The 20,120-nt window shown below is 42.3% G+C and overlaps 4 protein-coding genes across 6 annotated transcripts; 1 reads left to right on the forward strand and 3 right to left on the reverse strand.

Moving 5' to 3' along the window:
* Positions 1–3,532: 3,532 nt before the first annotated feature.
* LOC107303887 lies at positions 3,533–4,911 on the reverse strand. Of its 2 annotated transcripts, none has more exons than XM_015835170.1 (3): positions 4,758–4,911; positions 4,224–4,270; positions 3,533–4,035 (listed from the first exon to the last, which is right to left on the reverse strand). In XM_015835170.1, exons 1-3 carry the CDS (start codon positions 4,861–4,863, stop codon positions 3,835–3,837), a joined length of 354 nt encoding a protein of 117 aa, XP_015690656.1. In that variant the 5' UTR covers positions 4,864–4,911; the 3' UTR covers positions 3,533–3,834. The 2 variants fall into 2 exon arrangements, with proteins under 2 accessions (XP_015690656.1, XP_015690655.1); XM_015835169.1 differs by having other exon boundaries at positions 4,224–4,273.
* A 359-nt stretch (positions 4,912–5,270) lies between these two features.
* LOC102721535 (FAD-linked sulfhydryl oxidase ERV1) lies at positions 5,271–8,668 on the reverse strand. 2 transcript variants are annotated; one of them, XM_040522394.1, is made up of 7 exons: positions 8,243–8,668; positions 8,065–8,145; positions 7,761–7,808; positions 6,663–6,727; positions 5,998–6,075; positions 5,823–5,907; positions 5,606–5,696 (listed from the first exon to the last, which is right to left on the reverse strand). In XM_040522394.1, the coding sequence occupies exons 1-6, from the start codon at positions 8,423–8,425 to the stop codon at positions 5,862–5,864; spliced, it is 501 nt and encodes a 166-aa protein (XP_040378328.1). In that variant the 5' UTR covers positions 8,426–8,668; the 3' UTR covers positions 5,606–5,696; positions 5,823–5,861. The 2 variants fall into 2 exon arrangements, with proteins under 2 accessions (XP_040378327.1, XP_040378328.1); XM_040522393.1 differs by lacking the exon at positions 5,823–5,907 and having other exon boundaries at positions 5,271–5,696.
* A 4,774-nt stretch (positions 8,669–13,442) lies between these two features.
* LOC102712511 lies at positions 13,443–14,195 on the reverse strand. Its single transcript, XM_006649532.3, has 2 exons — positions 13,948–14,195; positions 13,443–13,848 (listed from the first exon to the last, which is right to left on the reverse strand). The coding sequence occupies exons 1-2, from the start codon at positions 14,030–14,032 to the stop codon at positions 13,661–13,663; spliced, it is 273 nt and encodes a 90-aa protein (XP_006649595.1). The 5' UTR covers positions 14,033–14,195; the 3' UTR covers positions 13,443–13,660.
* Positions 14,196–17,255: 3,060 nt separating this feature from the next.
* LOC102712787 (CASP-like protein 5A1) lies at positions 17,256–20,012 on the forward strand. Its single transcript, XM_006649533.3, has 3 exons — positions 17,256–17,706; positions 19,127–19,259; positions 19,546–20,012. The coding sequence occupies exons 1-3, from the start codon at positions 17,495–17,497 to the stop codon at positions 19,735–19,737; spliced, it is 537 nt and encodes a 178-aa protein (XP_006649596.3). The 5' UTR covers positions 17,256–17,494; the 3' UTR covers positions 19,738–20,012.
* Positions 20,013–20,120: the final 108 nt, after the last annotated feature.

Consider the following 20,120-nt stretch of genomic DNA (forward strand, 5'->3'; position numbering starts at 1 on the left):
CATCCAGCAAAAAGAAGCAGCATCATTTATCTTTACATGACTTAGCACTGACTACTGCTGAAAAGATCTGTGGGGATAATGGCATGTATGCGTAATCACACTCAACTCTTGCTAACCTGGGCAGGGCTGGCATAATTGTTTATGATGCCTTTGCATCAACAACAGCGTGACTAGGACGACTGCTCGTGACTTTAGGATAAGGAAGGAGCAACACAATTTGGAATGCAACAGCTAAGCTTGTGCCCAGAGCTAGACTTGTTTGCTCATATTTCCATGCAGCATCCAGATGAATTTGACACTGCTTTGAATCAAACTGAGTGCATATTTTGGAGGATATGCAGCTGGCAATGATCTTTACTCGTTATCCATGAGTTATAAAGATTCATGACCCTGCTTATGCATACTCAACATTTCACTTGCGATTGCAACCATTGCATTGTTATGAATTTTTTAGTGTGAATCAGGGAGTGTCATGGCCTCATCTTTTCCTGTTGCTTACGTTTATAAGCCAAAATTTGAACTTTCAATTTTAAATTTAGAATTGATTTTGAAATTTTTCATTGTAGTTTATTTGTTAACCTTTTCTTTTTAGATCGCTAAACACACACAATAAACAACGCGTGATACAACATCCATATCCCACACTGTCCATCATCCCCCCACCTTCACACCTCCAGTTAAATTTTAACTTTTTGAACAACACACCACATATATCGATTTGAATTAAAATTTTACTAAAACACACCGCATATATATATAACTTTTATTTATAAATTATTTTTTGTTTGCAAATGTACCGTTTGGTTTTTTCAAAAAACAAAAAAAAAATGACCCCCTCATTGTTTGGTTAATGGTCCTATTCATGTTCAATACTTCAATGCTTAGTAATTCGAAGGATTCTGCACTTGAAGATAGCATAGAAGTAACGTTTCAAAAGCTTGATGTTCAATTTATTTTGGTCATCTGATTCAGTTGTATGGTTAGGTCCATTTTCTTCCTGGAAAGGAAATATCCAGTCTCTTTAGAACAACTTTGAATATGTAGGGGAATGAAGCACTCAAAGCATTGATCAATTGCAGTTGCTTGGCAAATGGCCGAAGAAATGTAGAGCCTAGCGTTTCACTTGTATCATAATCTATTCTCATTTGAAACTTAGGAATTTATCAAAGTGAACACACTTTTCTTTTTAAAGCTGTCCTGAAACAACGGAATTGTGCAACTTTAGCAGCCTTGAAGATCCATTTCCCATTGGATGAGCATATGAAATTTAGTATGCTAGTAGTCCTTTATACCATACACTTATTGCTATAAATATTCTGATTTTCATAATATTAATTTGAAGACGACATTAGGTCCATAAGGCTGTGGATGTCATACAAATCTGCAGTAAGGTTTTCTTACGAATATTGGGATCCTCCGACAGCAAGAAATATGAACGGAAATGACAAAAGTGAAAACATAACGAACTTCAGTTGCAGAACGGTGTTATTACAATCAAAAGCCCGAATCAGAAATGCAGAATGTTCAGAGGGTCTTAATCCTGATTTACAATAACCAACAAAACCTTCCTCTCGTTATCTAACAAAGGAAAAAAGAGGGTCTTTTTCATATCTAATACGCAGATTATTCAAGAATTGTGTCGAAGGGTAGCAGGTGATAGATCATGGATGAACATCAGTTTGCAAAAGATAAGGGCAAAACACTATGCCAACAGCTCCTGAAGTCTGAACAACCTGTGTGACTGTAACCACGGACTCTGTGTACTGCTGAAAGAAACAGCACCACCGGTTTTCAGTCGTTCTAACGAAGATTTCAGCATTAGCTAGGGTGTCAGCGAAGGGCGACTGGAGTGATTGCTGAGTCTTAACACCGGCACTAGTCCACCATCACTGGCTGATTGTCCACTAATGATGTGTGTTAGCTAGGTGGTTTGTAGTAATAGGCCCATCTCTGAAATCCTGAAAGTAAGTGTCACCTACAGAGCATAATTTGGCCACTCGAACAGCCTCAAAACTGAAGCCTTATCTTTAGTTCTTTAATTAATTTAGATGGAGGTTGTCAGTGGAGAGGTAATTAAACCTCAGTGCCTACTAGATGAAGAAATGGTAGATATCAGTGGCACATTTTTCTGCATCATTCTGTTGCATCATGGCTCAAAGATTGCATGGTAGTGGTCTAGTGGATGCATGCTATATGGGGGATCAGTAGAATGCTGATGGCCTTATTATGACTTGAAACAGAAGGAACATACATGCCATTGCGCATAATTGTAATCGAAGTTGTTGCCAGTGATGCTTGGTGATTAGGTCTCATGTCAGTCAAGCTTATCCAAGTTGATAATATTTTTCATTGTTTATATCTTTTATATATATGTGAATCAAAACAGTGTTTTCTAAGAGCAGGATGTGGCCTATCTGTTGTTCAGCATGTTTCCTTCTGTTTGCTTACGATTTAGGATGGGCTAGGCTAACAGAGGAATTCTTTTGACAACAAAATTCATTTCAAAACGAGTTGTGGTCTAACTAATTTGCTTTTGAAAAATATTAGGAGAGAGACGAAATAGTGACATATATTCTTTGCCGTGTCTATGTCAGTTCAAATAAAGCTTGAAAGGATATTGTCCGTAAGGGAAACCATCGCTATTAGTTTGTTCTGCTTGTCCGAGCTTAAGTTAAAAGCAATGCGAAAATCTTAACTAACAGCTCTAAGAAATTGAAACATTACATCAGGTAGGTATAAGCCAACACTTGTTTTAAACGACATATTGAGTGATAATCTACGAGGTCAGGTTATATATGTCTAAGAAAGAAGCTAACTGTGCTTTATTTCTTCTTATATTTAATGTTGTCAAGATAGTACTCAAGTTCGTCAATGCAATTAGATTATCTGGAGTCAAATCAAAACTTGACTTGACAAACTAAGATTTGTTGCAGTTACATCAAATATTGAAATGCAGCTTGAAGGTATTCTATTATCACAAGCAAGAATTTTCCAAGTTCTCAACGAAAAGTCCAAAAGACAGTATAAAGGTATGCTTCCTTTTCTGATTAAATCATAATTCTTAGTGTATAAGCCAAACAAAGAATAAAACAATTAACATGTGCTTAATACGATGTCATAAAATACGTACAAGGGTATGGTAGATTGTTAGGTGGTCGTGAAAATTTAATCAGCACATGTTTGTATAGTGGAACAAAGTGGCTTTTGTTTAGACAACTCTAAAGAAGTCATCCTTCGAATCATACCGAGCAAAATTAAGTGTCTCCTAATCTTACCATGAAAAAAAATATTATTTTTACTGACGCCAGTACGCTACACATTGAAATATATCCAGGAACTTTTCCATTAACCAATAAATTTCAGTATTATCTTCTGAGACTGGATAGAACAACACAATGATGCACATTTTTGCACAACCACCTACAATAGTCATCACGTAAGGACCTCTACCTTCCGGTGATGATGCACGTCAGAAAATGAGGCGTACAAAGTACAAACACTAGTGCAAAGTTCAGAAAATGGACATCTGCGCTCACTAGGACACAAAATTTCAGTCCCAGTTGTGACAACAACATAACAATGTCAGTTACACCTAACGATTCACGAAATGTATGTTCTCTGAATTTGAGCAAAAGAGCAGTTACCTGATCCATCACTAGCAAGGTAAAATAACACCATATATACTAGTGAAACACAGCACAAAGCATGAACTACTCAAATGCTCATGGTAACAAAGTTTGAGGCAAATGGTACTTTAGCAAACATGAACTTAGCAGCACAAAACAGCTGATTCTGGCCACATATATCCAGTGCGGTGAGTAATTCAGTTTTCACCTAAGTAACGGGAGATTGGGCAGGATGGTCAGGAGGCGGCGTAGGTCGCGGCACATAAGGAAGGAGAGGAGTGCCATGCTCAATTGGACCTGCCCCAATAGTTGCCTTGGAGCTTGGACTTGGATCAACAGGTCGGTAGTCATCGATCCTGACATCTTCCAAGGACCTTGTCTTGCGGTTAGTAGAATCAAGTCTTCTTTCCTGAGAACGATATATGAAAGAACATGAGTTATGCAGAAGTACTGGAGTATTATTATGAAACTGGAGAAATACCTTCCAACTAACTTTATATCTTCTCAAAAATAAGATTAAAAAAAATGAACATCAAGGGAAATATATACAGGTAGCATAAGTTTTCCATGTTCTGCCTGAAACTCAAAAGTGCACACCTGTAGTCTTCTGCCATTTAGCTCAATGCCTCCATAGGCCTGATGATCTGCTATTGAGCAAAATGTCATCCATAGTTAATAAATATATTACCCTCTTAATCTAAAAAAAGTTCAATAAAACGTTGAACCGACATACAAAAGACTGAAGAAGCCAGAACCAGGTAGCCAATGAAGAAAAGTGACGATGTATAGCAAAAACCGAACTACTACTCTGACAACGGATGGAAATCCAAATATATTCATTGAAAACTGCAAAATGGTGCTTAACTACGCCTACGGTACCTAAGAACGTTGAAATGTCGATAGCATCACATCTCATTCAAACTCTTTTAAGACATCCAACATCAAACATGAAGCAAGCACCAATGGCAGATAGCTGCTAAAGCTAAAAAGGAACGGAAGCTATCACTTTTCACTCTAAACCAATAGGACATCAAGAGAGGACATGAACAGCACGAACCAAGTAAGTGACAAGAGAAAAAACACAAAGAGGGTAGGATAGGAACAGATAGAGCAATCCTTTTCTTTGTGTACCTGAAGATTTCGCCATGCTTCTTGCATCTAAAGACATCCCCGCTGACATGTTTCCTCCTCCAGCAAATGTAACGACCAACAAAACAAACAAAGGGAGACGCTTCATCTTCAGCTCCCCTAAAACACAGCAGCTACTTCGAACGCCAAAGGCTTCTGTTCTGCACCCCCTCCTCGGCTTCCTCTGGCTCACTCTTTTTCAAAGATAACGAAAGGTCCGTGCATGATGTGATTTCATTTGCATTTTACTCGCAAGGTGCCAGTACATGATTAAAAAAATGATGTGATAAGACGGCAGAATTTATGTCTCGCCAAGACCGAGGAGCAGCAGCTGCAGAAAAAATGGCCCAGGGCAAAGGCCAGGAAGCTGGCCACCATGCATTCCTCCGTTGCCAGCACTTCGCATTAATTGCCAATCGTGCAAACATATACCAGTGCAGGAGCTCCGTAGCTTCCAGGTTTCACTGATAATGTTCAGAACTTCAGAAGTTCAGATACAGGAACAGTACGCACAGAAATCTGCTTGTATAGACATGATTAACAGGTAGGGCGTTGAATCAAAGCATCAGATTGAAGTATACATCCACAAATGGGACAACTTCGCCAAAATATTCAGCTGAAGCTTGTAAATAGAGTAAGACATGACATCAGGGGCAAGCTCATTTGATACAAAAAATATAGCAATATAGTAGTATTACAATGATATAGGAAGCATGTCGGCACTGGCAATTAGAACTCCTTTTCCTTGTGCTCTTCATGCTGCCCATCCAGTACTGATTTAAAATTAGTCCATGTTGCAGAATTTCTAAATGATTCTTATATGAATGTCATCTATTCGGGATGATGTCGTTGGAGCCTTCTAGGTCACAGGTGCGTTCAGGGCAATCCAGCTTACCCCACCGTGCATTTACTCTCTGGCAGGGAAATATTGGTTTTCCAAGGCTGCAAAAGACAACCAAAAAATGATAAGATGAGCAACTCATAAGAGAATGATCTCGTCACGGGAGGCCATGAGATTCAGCAAAATCATGATGTTGTGAATGAAAACATCTACTTCTAAGGACATACCCCCTTTATGGTAAAAGGGTGCCAAAACGGTATGGTGCCTTAATTTTCCTCTTTTTGGCTTTCAGACCTTATTTTTGCAGCAACTCTATATGAACAAATTAGCATTGCAATACCTTAAGAATTTTCCTTTGGGAATGCCAATTCAACGGTTCAAACTTGGCTAGTATGGACTTACCTTCGATTGACAACGTTGTGCACATAGCATAACCACTGAGAGAATTCAGCCTGAGAACCAGCCTGCACAGGATTTGATCTATGAACAAGAAGTTAAGAAGGTCAGTTCAATATTGTGCCAAGTCAACTTATTGTTGTTACATTGAGAGAAAAACATGAAAAATTTAAGATAGCAGAAGAAAAGAACAAAAGAGCAACAATAGGCAGCTGGATAGCACCTCATGACTGGAAAATAATAAACTATAACAGGCAAAACGAATATACCTACACAAATATGAATATACATTAGCAATTAGTGAAATGAGCTTAAAAAATAGATACGGATTGTTACATCCAATGCCCACGTCCCGTTGTCACCATAATTTCTGTGTTGAGATAGTGTAAAATAACTAAAGAAGTATTTTAAACAAATTTGTGGATGCAAAACTTCAGAAGATAAAAGATACAGAAATATAGTTTCGTATTGCAAAACTAAAATGAATTCCTAGTTCCTACATTATGTCCTTGTATCTCATCCTAAAGCAATCAAAGAACAAAGGCTGATATCTTATTATATACCAACATTTCAACAAGATATAATCCTGTCACACAGAAACACTCCTCGAGGAATCAAACAATCAAAATGGATATTATAATTTCTCCTAGTGGATGGACAGCGTCACTTACTTTAAAACTTCCTTGAAGTGATCTGCACATTCCTTGCAAGGGTACAGTCTAGATATTATAGCCATCTGAACATGAGAATCAGCAGAAATGTTACCTTCCATGAAACAAGTAACCAAGAAAAAGGAATAGTGAGATGCAGAAAAGGGTAAATCTTCAGTAAATAATAAAATAAATTCCTCTTTGTTAGAGTGAATGAAAAATAGGAAACAAACTTCTCATAATTCATCGTGGGTTGAGGCTCAGTTTGCAGTTCTGTGCTACTATGTTTATGTTTTAAGCTTTCAAGGAAGAGTTTTGTGAAATTCAGTTATCTCAGGTTAAAGCTAGATATTGTTCAACGGTCAATTTTCATCTCATATTTTTTAGAGGACAATAACAGCTAGACAAACACCCATATATCTAAATGTGGTTCAACCAAATGAGATCACCATAGTCCACTAGAATTCCAAACAAAGGCTTAGTAGTATTCATAACATATTGACACCTATTTTCAACAATGTAAAATATAACATTTATTTTCAAGGAACGTAGTGGTAATTCACAGCCATGCTAGACCAAGAACAACATACTTTTTAAAATGTCTAAGCTCAAAGCTGGCGGGGAATGAATCAAGAGAACAAAGCCTGCATATTGTAGTACCAAAACCACAAGACTTGCCATGCTGGAATTACACTGATCAGCCTTAAAGTAACCTTGAATCTTTCAGTGCACATAAATAATACTACATCCGTTTCACAATGTAAGACTTTCTAGCATTAACTAAACTCATATGGATGCTAATGAATCTAAACATATATATATATATATATATATATAGATGAATCTAGTCATAACCAAAATGTCTTACACTATGAAGTAAATTAAAAACAAACTATTTATTAAAACAAGATTGATTACAGGTGAATACAGGGCTCACAAGATTCAATAATATTGCGGTTAACCATGACAATATTACGAGCAAGTAACGACTGCAAAGTTGTCATGTTGTTCCAAAATCTCGTGTACCCAAAAAATCAGAGGAGACTTCCCAAGAATATTATACATCCTCCCCAACTCTAAAGAAACATGACCAAGCTGTTTGGCCTGCTTAGTGCTTACCAGCTCTTTCGCATCACGTTTTTGTTGCCTTGTTGGTTCGTCAGGAAACTGAAAGACAATTCACAAATACAAACATGGGTTAAACATAGACAGCTAAAGGAGTAGAAATGCGAACTTTAAACAATTTGCGCCTATTCACAAGTGTGTCAATCAATCTAAGCAAATGAGTCATGATTCATGGATATGCTCCAAGTTCACCCCTAATCCTATATGAGGTAAAGCTTACTAGTGTAGGGCAAATACAGAAAATTTATATGTGCTTTCTTGTGCCACTCAGTACTCACAGAGGCAAAAGACCGAGCACCTGCGCTGCGATGGTGTGGAGCAGCATCCACGTGGCCCTGCCGACCTCCTCCTTCGTCAGGGGTGCGGCCTTCGAATCCTTCTGCCGCGCATTCACCCGAACAATTTCAGAAATCCCCTCCTCATACGGTAACAATGATGCAAATGAAGGAAGGCCGGGGGGGGGGGGGGGGGCTTACCTTCAGGACCTCCGGCGGCGGTGGCGGCGGCGGCGTGGGCGGTGGGGACAGGGAGAGGGAGAGGAGGGGGCGGAGGCGTGCGTCGTCGGGCGCGGCGTCGGGGGCAATGAGGAGGCGGCGGGAGAAGGCGGCGACGGTCTGGACGACGGGCTCCAGCGGGTTCGAGCCCCACGGAGGAGGCATCGCGGAATCGCACGACGACGACGACGGCTGCGGGATTGCGGGTGATGAGTCTGCCGCCACCTCGCCGGCCGCGGACCGGTGACGGCAAGCGACCTCGAGCGACGACAAACTCGACGGCTCGCGTGCGGGGAGAGCGAGGCTGCCACGACGAGAGGGACGAGCGGAAGGCACGAAAAAACGCCAAAACCGGCGGCGGTGCGTTTCTTCCAGGAGGAACCAGCCGATGGAGTTGGACGGTGTTCCCGTCCCACGTTGGACCGTGGTCCGTGGGCCGCCGGGGCCCTCCCTGGTTTTGTGCTTGTGCAGCGTTGCGGTGTGCGCGGCGCGCCGCGGAGCCACCGGCCCACCACACACACGCGACGCTACGATCGATGGCGTGGCGTCCAAGACTCGACGCGTGACGGTGTTGCGCTCCGGATGGGCGGTTAATTTCACGTTTTGTCCATTGCTCGGTTGTATACAGTATATACGTGGTTACAACAAGTACCAGAAAATTACAAGTCTACGTGAAGAAAAGATAAAATACAAAATTAAAGAGGATTGGTTCACATGCAAAAGCTAGTTTTACACTTGCTCTAAGCTAAATACATAAATACATAATTAAAAGAAATAGATCGGAGAAAATATTAAAGCTAACATTATAGCTAATATATCGTACATTGTTAGCTAATTTATAAGCTTATGGCTAATAGTTGGCTATGCTATTAAACTCAGTTTTATTTCCCTGCCTGACGACATCTTATATTATGCTTTGGAAAATCGTAAAAACATGTCCGAATATCACTCTTGGGTTATGTTTGAAAAGTTTAAGACTCTGAGACTTGCTTCTCAAAATCTAAAAAATGTAGGGTTTCCTATTTCTGACTTCTAGTTTATTTTCTGAATTCTACAGCTCCATATTCTTACAAGCTAAATGTTGTTTAGGACCATGGAGATTTTGTGCGAATATATAGCTGTCAAAAATTACCTCAAACAGACCATTAGTTTGAGATTCTCTCAATAAGTTGATTTGTTACAAAATACTCATGTCCTAATTTATTTTGGTATGAGATTGTCCCCCGTCACCATTGCTGGCGGACTAGCAAGACACATCTAGAAAATATTAGCCATTGGATAAATGTTCCGTGAACGGTCTAAAATAATTTGGTGCACCTTCAAAATTTCCGCTAGCGGCCTAGCAAGACACAGCCTGACTGATATAGTCGCACCGTGTCAGCCGTTAACACGCCGAGAACGACGAACGGGTGGCTGTGGCTGGCGATTAATTAGGCCTGACGCTGACGGCAACGTTCACGCAAAACAACCGTCCGAGTCTATTGCGTGATCGGAACCACGGGCGCTTGCGGCCGAGAGCGACGCGGCCCCGACCATCCAACCAACGGCGGATCCGTTGAATCGCCGACGCGCGAGATTGCGAGAGCCAGCTACTAGCGAGGAGGGCAGGGCAGTGGAGGAAACTGGATAGGCACAGCGGAAGGATTGTTTGGTTCGTGGACTAACATATATGTATGCATATTGATATTATTTGGTTACGTATAATAAGAAACACACATGAATTTATATGAAGCATATTAGCCACAGCCATAAGACAGAAAAAGAAATTACAGCGGAAGAGACAGCGAGCTTTCCCCGGCGCGGCAGCGAGCTCCCCCTCTCCCCGGCGCGGCGCGACGAGCTCCCCCCCCCCAGCGGCCACGGGCCCACGGCGAGCTCTCCTCCCTTCCCCCGACGCGGCGAGCTCCCCCCACCCCCGACGCAATACCAGCCCACCCCGGGTTCCTCCCGTCTGACCATTTTGGTGGAGCCATCCACCTAGCATATTGAGAAAATATTCTCTACTTAGTCTAACCCAACTTAACTGGTCCATAAACCAAACACTATCTAGGATGGGATGGTTCTATCTCATCACATCTTATCATTGCAACCAAGCACACTCTTAGCTATTTGTCACTTAAAATTGAATGATGATAGATTTGTCACGCGTTTTTAATAACGTGTGGACCCTTATGTGTGTATGACATATGAGTTCAGTGACGAATTTGTTATCACCACTCGTAATAGTGGCAAAAGTTAATTATTCTGGCACAACGTGGTTGTTTTTTAAGAAAATAGTTAAACAGTATATTTTGTAAATAAAAAATATTTTATGATTAAAGTTTTATATAATTGTTCCACTAATATCGACCTTAAATTTAATATTAAAAAATAAAATTTTGATTTACAAACAAAAGCATAAGCGTAAACATGCATATGCCGGCCATACGCCCAGGCAACGCAGCAATTAATGGGCGACGATGGCTGTTGGGTGCTCAGCATCAGGCATCAGCGATGCATTCAACGGCAGGGAGGGGTCGCGACCAGGCAGGAGGCACAGGAGGCAGCTGCCGGCCTCGTGACGGCGCCCGGTACGCCACGGGCGCTGTATGTACATGGATGCATGGCCGGCAGGTCGAAGTTGACGGTGATCATGATATTCAGACGCATGGCTTTCCATCCAACCCATGCATCCATGGATCCATATGCATTGCCGGCCGGGACACGAGCCGGTGGGTCTCGCGGTGGGGCGGCTCGCTGGCTGTGCCCGCGGGCGATGGCGACGAGCGAGAGGCCGTGCGGTGGTCCGTCCGCCCCCGCTCGTGGCCTCGTGGGTGGACTGGAAGGGAACCGGCAGCCGGAACAACGAATCGATCCCTCGAAGTATCGCTTTAGACCATGTCTACCGTTTGCATTCTTACGCTGAATCCGAATACGAATAAGAATGACAGAATATTCACAGGCTCCCGCTCGATTACTTCCCACCGTTTCACGACCATGTGTATGAATCAGAAATTCAGACTCGACCAGCATACATACCACTTCTCTAGTATGACATAACGCTACACTTTCAGAGAGCTGCTATTACTCCTCGAGGATGGCTCTGTCTAATCCTTCGGTTTTAAAAAGACTTTTATTTTTAGCTGATCTCACATATACATATACAAAACTAAAAAAACTATAATACTGTTGATTTAAAAAACTTCAATGCATTTATCCTTTTTTAAAACCTCAATACATTTTACAACATCCTTTACTTTACTACACTATAATATAATAATTATCTAAAAATAAAGTGACCCTGCACCGTCCTTTCCTTCTATACTATTGCTACCTCTGTGACTGTCTTCAGTTTTAAACAAGCTGCCGACACAGACGGCGGTGCTAAGTACGCATGTACTGTGTGACATTGGATACCCAAAAACACACCGCGATACTTTTTGACAACGTATCTGGCCGTTGTCACGTCTCTGTCAGCCACGGCAGCCCGCAACTTATAGATGCCAAGGTATCACCGTGTGTTGCACCTCTATTATTTTGGAATGTTCGAATTGTTTGCTCGCGTCAAAGAGCAATTAACAAACGAAGAGTCTCAGCTGCATATGGCTGAACACACGCGAGGAGAGGACGGTCTTGAGGATCGACATGGCCTCTTTTTAATTCAAGTTGGTCAGCTAATATGAACCATCCGAATTAACAAACTCCCAGCATTTGGTAATCAAGGGCGTTGGTTAAGCAGCCTAAGCTAATTAGTAGCTTTTTCTAAGCACGTACACTTACTTTACTGTATCTCCAGACAAAAGCTTGGCAGACCTTGCTTTATTGTTTTCATACGAGATTGCACTGGGAGCAGCAGCCATCAACAGTGCTCCAGTAGTGGTCTCCTATCAATTATAGCCATCAAAAACAAATAAAGCAGATCTAATCATAACGCTGTTTTATTGGAAAAAGAATTTTTCAGGAAAATGTCCCTAAATTAGGTCATCTAGACAGTGGCTTAGTTAATGATCATACGGATAAGATATTGTCAAGTTTACATTTCATATAGCTACAAGTACCATCCGATTTCGCATCCCAAATAATTTTGTAATGTTCATGAAGTGTTCCTATTGAACTATAGTCATGGACCAATAACTTTTACTCATTGCTGGTAGTTTAGCATTATTAATTTAAATTATTATCTAATTTTGACCCTTATTTTTTATTGAATGTCTGACACTGAAATTGTTTAAAAACATAGTGTGATTATGAAAGTTCTGCTCAAGAATACATAATATCAGTTTGAAAGAAACTTGTGCAGCTGACAATTTTGAGCGTGGAAGGGACAACAGTATCCTAGGCCCTTATAGAAGAATCACAAAACCATCAGAACCTGTCGTTGCCAATGGCTGGATATATTTAGTTTTTAGCATTTAAAATTACCGGAGTAGCTAGGAGTGACATCGACTTTTACCAAGAGGACCTAAAGGCGAAAAGTCAGTCCAACGACCGAAAGCTCCGAGGATCTCTTTTCCTTTTTTTTTCCTCAAAAAAAAGATGAATACTTACAGCTTAAGTTACTGATTTTAGACGTTAACAGGATAGCTTAATTGATATAGACAGTAATCAGTGCCATTAGTTGAAGTGTGATTCAATCATTCAAGGGAGATACTTGTCGGAAGAAAAAGAAGGCAATTATTGATGGCCTCTGACAATATGAAGCACAGTGATTGATAGGTCTCGCTAAGCACCGAAAACCACAGAACAAAACTGTGAAACAAGTCATTACGTCAGGATGAGGCGTCAAAATCCTTGTGTGTATGGTATTTCTACTCAAATTACAGATTTTGATTTTCTTGGACACTTTAAGCTGCTAGTTTGGTCGGCAATCAGTCAGTAACTTATATGGTGTATAACTTGATATAATCATTTTTAAAAGTAGCAGGTGTCTCTCCGAATCTGTTTATCCTCAACCTTCCCCCTTGTGATGATCTTTTTCTGAACTGTTGAGTGGCGGCCGCTGCAGACTGAAGTTTGAATCAGAAACTGAGGTTTAATTGATTTTTGATCAAATTCTTGACCCCCCCCCCCCCCCAAAAAAAAAAGAAAAAAAACCCAAAAGAACCTGAATTTCAGTTCTAAGGTAAACGTGATCATAGCAACCACTAAATAATCAGATAGGAAAATCAAGATGAGACTTGTAAACTGCAAAGGAGACGAGAAATTAACAAGAAAGTAATCTGAAACAGCTCTGTTCATTCACATACCCCAAGTATCATCTACAGGCGGATCGATACATGAGGAGGAATCGACTACATCTCAGAGCCCAGCAGCGAGACGGAAGAAAGGGAAAGTAAATCAAAGAGAAGTCGCGAGAGAAGAGCACGAGCTAAGCCAGCCACAGCTTATAGGCGGTGGTGGCCGCCCGGCCGCGGAGACCTTCTAGAAGCCCGCGCAGAGGCAGATGCTCTTGGTCCATGGACGCGGCTGCCGAAACCGGCTGTGCCTCCTGGCCGGCGGCGGCGCACCCATTCCCGCCGCCGCCGTACTGGTGCGGCTCAGCATCTCCCACATCACGTGCACGTCCTCGTACTCGCACGTGCTCACCTCCTGCCGCAGCCTCCACAGCCCTGCGAGCAGAGATCAAAAGGCATCGCCGGAGTTAGTCACCACGTACGCCGCCGCACCCCCACGCCCCCCCCCGCCGGGTCGCCGCCTTGCTTGCTTACCTGTCTGGCGAACCCCGAAGCGTGCGGCGACGCCGAGCCACACCCGCCGCACCGGCAGCACGACGCGGTCCCACCAGTACCCCATCGCCGCCGGCGTCGGGCGAGTCCGATGGCTCCTATCGACCGATCAATATCCTCGGACCCCCTCCCGTATCCTCTCCGGCGACCACCGCCCAGCCTCGCGCTCCCCTCTTCTCTGCTCCCCTCCCCTCCCCTCGATTGGGGCCTGTTCGTCTCGCCGCCCCCCCGAATTTGTACACGCGGAGGGGAAAACACCACCTCCACCATCAACCACGCCCTCCCCTCCACACTGACACCGCGGGCCCAGCACCGAAAAGGCTTGTGTGGGGACACGGGTGTCAGTGACACAGGTAGGTACGGCGGGTGGGGGAGTTTGTTACGCGGGGGCGGCGTGCACGTGCCCGAATGCGGTAGGCGGTGGTGCACACGTAGGCGAGAGTGGGGGGGGGGGGGGGGGTGGGGGTGGGGATTCCTGATAAAGTGGGGCCCAGCTGGATTCATGCGCAGTCGTAACTGCTGGAGTATGTGGCAGTTGAGTGGTGGTTACGGCGGCGTGGCGGTATAGTGGACGGAGTTAGGTCACCGAAGCGCGCAACGGTGGTGACATCTCCACCGGAACACAATCCACGGCGATTTCGGCGAGCCGCCGTGTCAGGTCAGACGAACTAGGAACAACTACTACCGGCATTTTTTTTAACTTTTAATATTTTTAATAAATAATTTTATATTTTAGTTAAATATTTTTACTATCTAAATCTTTTTGTCACGACACTCATTCTAATATGGCAAAAATAATTGTCACTCTAATATGATTGACATGCCAACAACATGAACAAAAGTTTCAGATAATGAAAATATTTAATTAAAAGAGTTAGTAATAAAAATGTCTAAAAAATCTTAGCACCTCATGTTTCACTTTGAGATTCGTGTGTTTTTAGTTGTATGGTGTTAACTCGTAATCGACTTGGTGATGTGCAAACATCAGTGCTGATGGCTGAGCTAGACGAGCGTTAGTTAACACCTGCAGCAAAATGATCTTGACGTCCGATGCGGATGAACGGGACTGCGTTTGCTGCAGGTGAGCAGTCGCATGCACGCACGCACCGACGCACGCACGCACGGCAACACCTTATCTCTAAAATGACAACTTGTGCAAATTGCAACACCGGATCATACATAATTCTGAAGCACTACGTACCACACCGATTTGTCACGCTGCTGAGAAGAACAATAATATCTCGTTAGGCAGTATGTATCGACGGGGCGTTTTTATACAGGATGATATAGACGTGATAACAATAGGAACGTGAAAGTTCAGAATTGCGTGCGAAACAGATTTGGTCGTTGAGCTGAAAGAAGGATCGATCACACAGGAAACAAAACTCCAAACTCAATGGATCAGCACGAAGATTTGACTATCTAGATTAATGTCAGAGCTGGCTAGTTGGTCTAATTCTGCCTACTGTCTAGTGGCTCCCGTTCCATCTACATGCTTGAAATGAAGTTCTCGACTACGTACTTCAAAGGGGAAAAAGAAAATAACTTGGTATGTGGCTGTAGCAGTAGTCAGATCGGTTAACAAGTATTTGGAACGTGAGAATGTGAGAGCAGATTGCTATACTATCTGCTGATGACTTCGTGCCTTGAATTCTCCTGGCCCACCGGCTGGTTGCCCGGTTGGTTAGTGCAGATCACCAAGCCTAGCTCGATCTGCATGTTAGTTGCAGATTACAACATCGCCAAACATACAGCCTACGCCCTACAGGTTGATGTTCCTGGAGCATCCAAAAAAAGTGAGCACCTATCATTGGATATTTGGATGGTGCAAATTGGTCCTTTCAGATTTCATGCTGGTCTCTCCAGACCTGGCAGATATCTTACGGTCAAGTTGGCTGTATAAACAAGCCATTGTCCTATGGCCGATCTCAATTCTCAAGGAGCAATGTAACCGGACATTAGTCCCCTGCCTCCTGTTATTTTATACCTCAAAGTTCGATGCGAACGGTATGATGACCATTGACTATGAGTCTTTTAGCAGCTACAGTAGCATATTATAAACCAACTATAAGCATATAAGGTGATAAAAGAGAAAAAAAAGTGACGGGCTATAGATTTATAGCCAGCTACAACTACGGACTCTAAGACAGATATGTGTATGACATGTGAGACTGGATATTAATTGTGTAGTATATGACTATTGTATAAGTTGACTATTAAGTTAGCTATAGATAATTTGTAGCGAGCAGTTGGCTATACTATATATTGAACTTGCTCTTACACGCCTTATACTTTAGCTTTTTCTCATGTTTATAAGTCAAAAATAAAATAAAATAAAATGTCAACTTTAGATCTAAAGTTAATTTTAAGGTTTATTTATTATAATTTATTTTATACTTTTAACTTTTAGATCGTTTTAGATATATATATATATATATATTATAAATTTTATTTAATACTAGCTCCGTTTCATATTGTAAGACTTTTTAACATTGTCTGAATTCATCAACTGATAAATGTATATAATTTATATATGTCTAGATTTATTAGCATTATAAATGTAGTCAACGTTAAAAAGTCATATAAAACGGAGGAAGTATTTATTTTATATTTATAAATACTCTCTCCGTCCCTAAGTGTTTTTGACACCATTGGTTTTTTATACGCTTTTAACTATTCGTCTTATTAAAAAATTTACCTAATTATTGATTATTTTATATTATTTTATTTATTATTAAATATATTTTTATGTATATATATATATATAGCTTTATATATTTTTTAAAAAATTAAATAAGATGAATAGCTGAACGTGTATATTTAAGGACGGAGGTACGTTTAACCCACATTGGGTCTGCAGCCTGACCACCGGTCACGCGCGCTCCTGACCACCGCACGAGCAACCGCCGGCCGCCGGCTGCCGGCTGCCGGCTGGACCATCCCGCTCCGCCGCCCCCACCCACGATCCGGTTTTTTTCACTTGCTCCAGTATAAACGGTAAACAGCGCATTAAACCAGAACAAACCTGCCCGTACTTTTTTAGTAGCAGTACGAAGGGGAAATCCCACTGGCAGGTGGGGCCAACGTTGCAGTGCGACGCCGGATCAGACGCGCGGCCCGGTCGGTGGAGCGCGCGGGCTGGGCGGGGCGGGGTCCACGGCGCGGCACGCCGCAGTGGCGGCGTGGCTCCCCAGAAACTACCCCTCGCTTTTTTCCCGGCCAAAAAGCAGAGCGAGATAAAAAGAAATAAATAAATAACGAAAGAAATAAAAAAAACCCTCTCTCTCACGAGGCCGGCCAAAAGGAGAGCGAGAGAAAAAGAAATAAACCCAGGGAAAAAGAACAAAAAAAAAAACCCTCTCACGAGGGCGGCCTCGATCGCACGCACTAGCCGGACGCGACGCGTTTGGCTGCTTCCTGCGGTTGCGGCGGCTGCGGTTGCTCTCCTCCTCCAACAACAAATCCAGTGAGGCCCCCTCGCGCACCCACCCGATTCCGGGCACCCAATTCCGGGGCGGCGGAGGGCGAGATGTTCGCGAGCAGGCCGGCGGTGCACCCGGTGGAGGCGCCGCCGCCGGCGGATCCGGCGGAGCAGCCGCGAGGGGTGCTGATGAAGGACCTGCCCGGGATGCCCGGCACGCCGGGCGGCCTCGGCCTCCGCCTCGTGCAGTTCGTCTTCGCCGCCGTCGCGCTCGCCGTCATGGCGTCCACCAACGACTTCCCTTCCGTCACATCCTTCTGGTGCGTGCGCGTGCGCCCCCCCGCCCCCCCTCGTCCTCCCCCGTCTCTGTTTCTCTTTCCGCCTTTATCCGTTCCACGTCAGTTGTTCAGGTTTCCTCTTTTAGGATTTGAGCTTTTCGCTGCATCCAGTTTGAATTGTTGCGTTAGAAAGGAAATATAGTCGTGTGTGTGGTGGTGCGATGGCCACAGGGTGCCTCATGCTTTCAGGTTTTGCCTTGCTGATTTATGATTGAACAGAGACAAATGGAGTATTTCTGAACTGTGGATATGGTAGATTAACTCAGCGATGAGTATTTGTACACGGCTTAGTTAACTGTGGTCTGTCCAAACTTGTGGCTCTCAGTTAACTGTCCATTTCACTTTCTATTGTATGGAGTTGAATATATATGCATCACTTGTCGATGTAAAGATGGTCATTATCTTCAGAGTGCAAACTTTTGAACTTGAATATACATCGCTTGTTGATGTTGAAGTATGTACATGGTGCCATATTATCATCAAGTCAGCTGTGAGCAGCTGTTTGAAGGCTTGTCAATACATAAGCACAGCCTCGTACCATTACAAATTTGTTTTAGCTAATTAGATGTGCAACCACACTATCCCGTTTCAAGTTTTCCCTTCCGTTGTACTAAATCAAGTACTACTAGGTATATTGCATTAATATTTTGTACTTTCTGAAATTTTCCTAGGGGTATAAATAGCTCATCCCATTATTAGAAAGAATAATACAGATATCCCAAGAAAAATATCCTTCTCATCCATGGTTCCGAGCTCTTCTTAGCAAGTTGCAACACTAAAATTCAATTTGGCGAATACTTGGGGACTAGCCGCCTCACTTAGCATTTTCCTTGGTAAAATTGTTGTGTTGCATTAACTTATAAATTGATTATGTGGCCATTTTTCTCAAAGCATCAAAAGAATTATTATGTATTATGCTCTAAAATGTGGTATCAATTATTCATGTAACTCAATGGGTGCACACTTTTATTTTAGAATTTTAAGTGGAGATTGAATTATTCTTGTACCTAAAGTATCAATTGGCTTTTTTGGTATTACATAGTTTAGTAGATAAGCCTTGTCATATAGGTTTATGATATCCAGTCATATTTTTCATATGCTAATTCTATGACAATGTTTGTGCTCAACAAAAAGAAAAAAAATCAACATCAACATATGGAACTATATATTCAAAATAATTATTTTCACTAGGCAAACATAACTAGATTGTTTTCATCGTCTTCTACTACAATTTATATTGACCAAATAATTCCCCCCCTGTTGTGTGTGTGTAGGGGGGGGGGGGCATTGGCCCTTTACTAATTTTTGGTCTTTCTTTTAGTCAGCCGTAAGGCTTTTTGTTATTATTTAGCTCAACTTAATTTGCATGGATAATAGACTAATGAGCTGCTGTTTTGACCAGCTTTCTTGTTGCGGCAGCTATTTTACAATGCCTATGGAGCTTTTCACTAGCAATTGTGGACATATATGCACTGCTTGTTAAGCGTTGCTTACGAAATCGCCGTGCTGTTTGTCTATTTGCTATTGGAGATGGGGTGAGTGAAAACTGTTTTTTACTTTCTTTCTGCTACTTGTGATATCCATTGGTCAGTGCACCTTCATTTATTCTCTGCGACTAATGGATAAATGTGTTGATAAATACATTAAAAAGTCCTGCTAACCATCATCTTGTCCATGACAACACTAGCATACTACTTTGCTGTGTAACTTAGACTATTGCAAACATTTTTCTGAAACTATAGGGGTTCGATGATACATAATACAATTGATTTATCTTGTAAACTATAAATGCATTGCCGTTGATCTTCCATTTCTTTGCAGATCACAGCAGCACTAACCTTCAGTGCCGCATGTGCATCATCAGGCATCACTGTGTTGATTGACAATGATTTAGACCTATGCTCAGAAAATCACTGTGCAAGTTTTGAAAGTGCGACAGCGATGGCGTTTCTTAGCTGGTTTGCCCTTTCACCGTCCTTTCTATTGAATTTCTGGTCGATGGCTTCTGGATGAGACGAAAGCAAAGAGGAAGTTTAGAGCCTGTTTTTTGAATGTAATGCGTGCCCAATTTACCAGTTGTGGTTAAGTGAGAATTGGATAGAGTGACACAGCTAATCATATTAGAATTGAAAGCTGATGTGCGGTCTTGGAATCATGTGTCTAGTATAACTCTGTAAAAAGAATAGGGAATGGCTCGCTTTGCAAATGTTTAATGTGGAGCTCTCAAAAGTCTCTTAAGCAAGGTGCTTTCCGTACGAGGCTTCTATGTTCCAGCTGGTTTAATTTCAGCATGTTGTCATGTGTTGGAATGATATCCTCTGCAGTGCTGCTTTTACAATACTGCTCATTGATATATAGGCCCACCAACACCATGGAGTTCACATGGTCGATGAACA

The sequence above is a fragment of the Oryza brachyantha genome, chromosome 3 (genome assembly GCF_000231095.2).
Source record: "Oryza brachyantha chromosome 3, ObraRS2, whole genome shotgun sequence".
Taxonomy (NCBI): Eukaryota; Viridiplantae; Streptophyta; class Magnoliopsida; order Poales; family Poaceae; genus Oryza; species Oryza brachyantha.

Excerpts from the sequence above, each read along its gene's own strand:
- LOC107303887 (XM_015835169.1), bottom strand. The coding sequence starts at position 4,863 with ATGAAGCGTCTCCCTTTGTTTGTTTTGTTGGTCGTTACATTTGCTGGA. Across the intron at positions 4,274-4,757 it reads AAGCATGGCGAAATCTTCAG|CAGATCATCAGGCCTATGGA; the intron begins GTACACAAAGAA and ends TTTGCTCAATAG. Across the intron at positions 4,036-4,223 it reads TAAATGGCAGAAGACTACAG|GAAAGAAGACTTGATTCTAC; the intron begins GTGTGCACTTTT and ends TATCGTTCTCAG.
- LOC102721535 (XM_040522393.1), bottom strand. The coding sequence starts at position 8,425 with ATGCCTCCTCCGTGGGGCTCGAACCCGCTGGAGCCCGTCGTCCAGACC. Across the intron at positions 7,809-8,064 it reads TCCACACCATCGCAGCGCAG|TTTCCTGACGAACCAACAAG; the intron begins GTGCTCGGTCTT and ends ATTGTCTTTCAG. Across the intron at positions 6,076-6,662 it reads CACTTCAAGGAAGTTTTAAA|ATCAAATCCTGTGCAGGCTG; the intron begins GTAAGTGACGCT and ends TCTTGTTCATAG.
- LOC102712511 (XM_006649532.3), bottom strand. The coding sequence starts at position 14,032 with ATGGGGTACTGGTGGGACCGCGTCGTGCTGCCGGTGCGGCGGGTGTGG. Across the intron at positions 13,849-13,947 it reads CTTCGGGGTTCGCCAGACAG|GGCTGTGGAGGCTGCGGCAG; the intron begins GTAAGCAAGCAA and ends CTCTGCTCGCAG.
- LOC102712787 (XM_006649533.3), top strand. The coding sequence starts at position 17,495 with ATGTTCGCGAGCAGGCCGGCGGTGCACCCGGTGGAGGCGCCGCCGCCG. Across the intron at positions 17,707-19,126 it reads CCTTCCGTCACATCCTTCTG|CTTTCTTGTTGCGGCAGCTA; the intron begins GTGCGTGCGCGT and ends TGTTTTGACCAG. Across the intron at positions 19,260-19,545 it reads TATTTGCTATTGGAGATGGG|ATCACAGCAGCACTAACCTT; the intron begins GTGAGTGAAAAC and ends ATTTCTTTGCAG.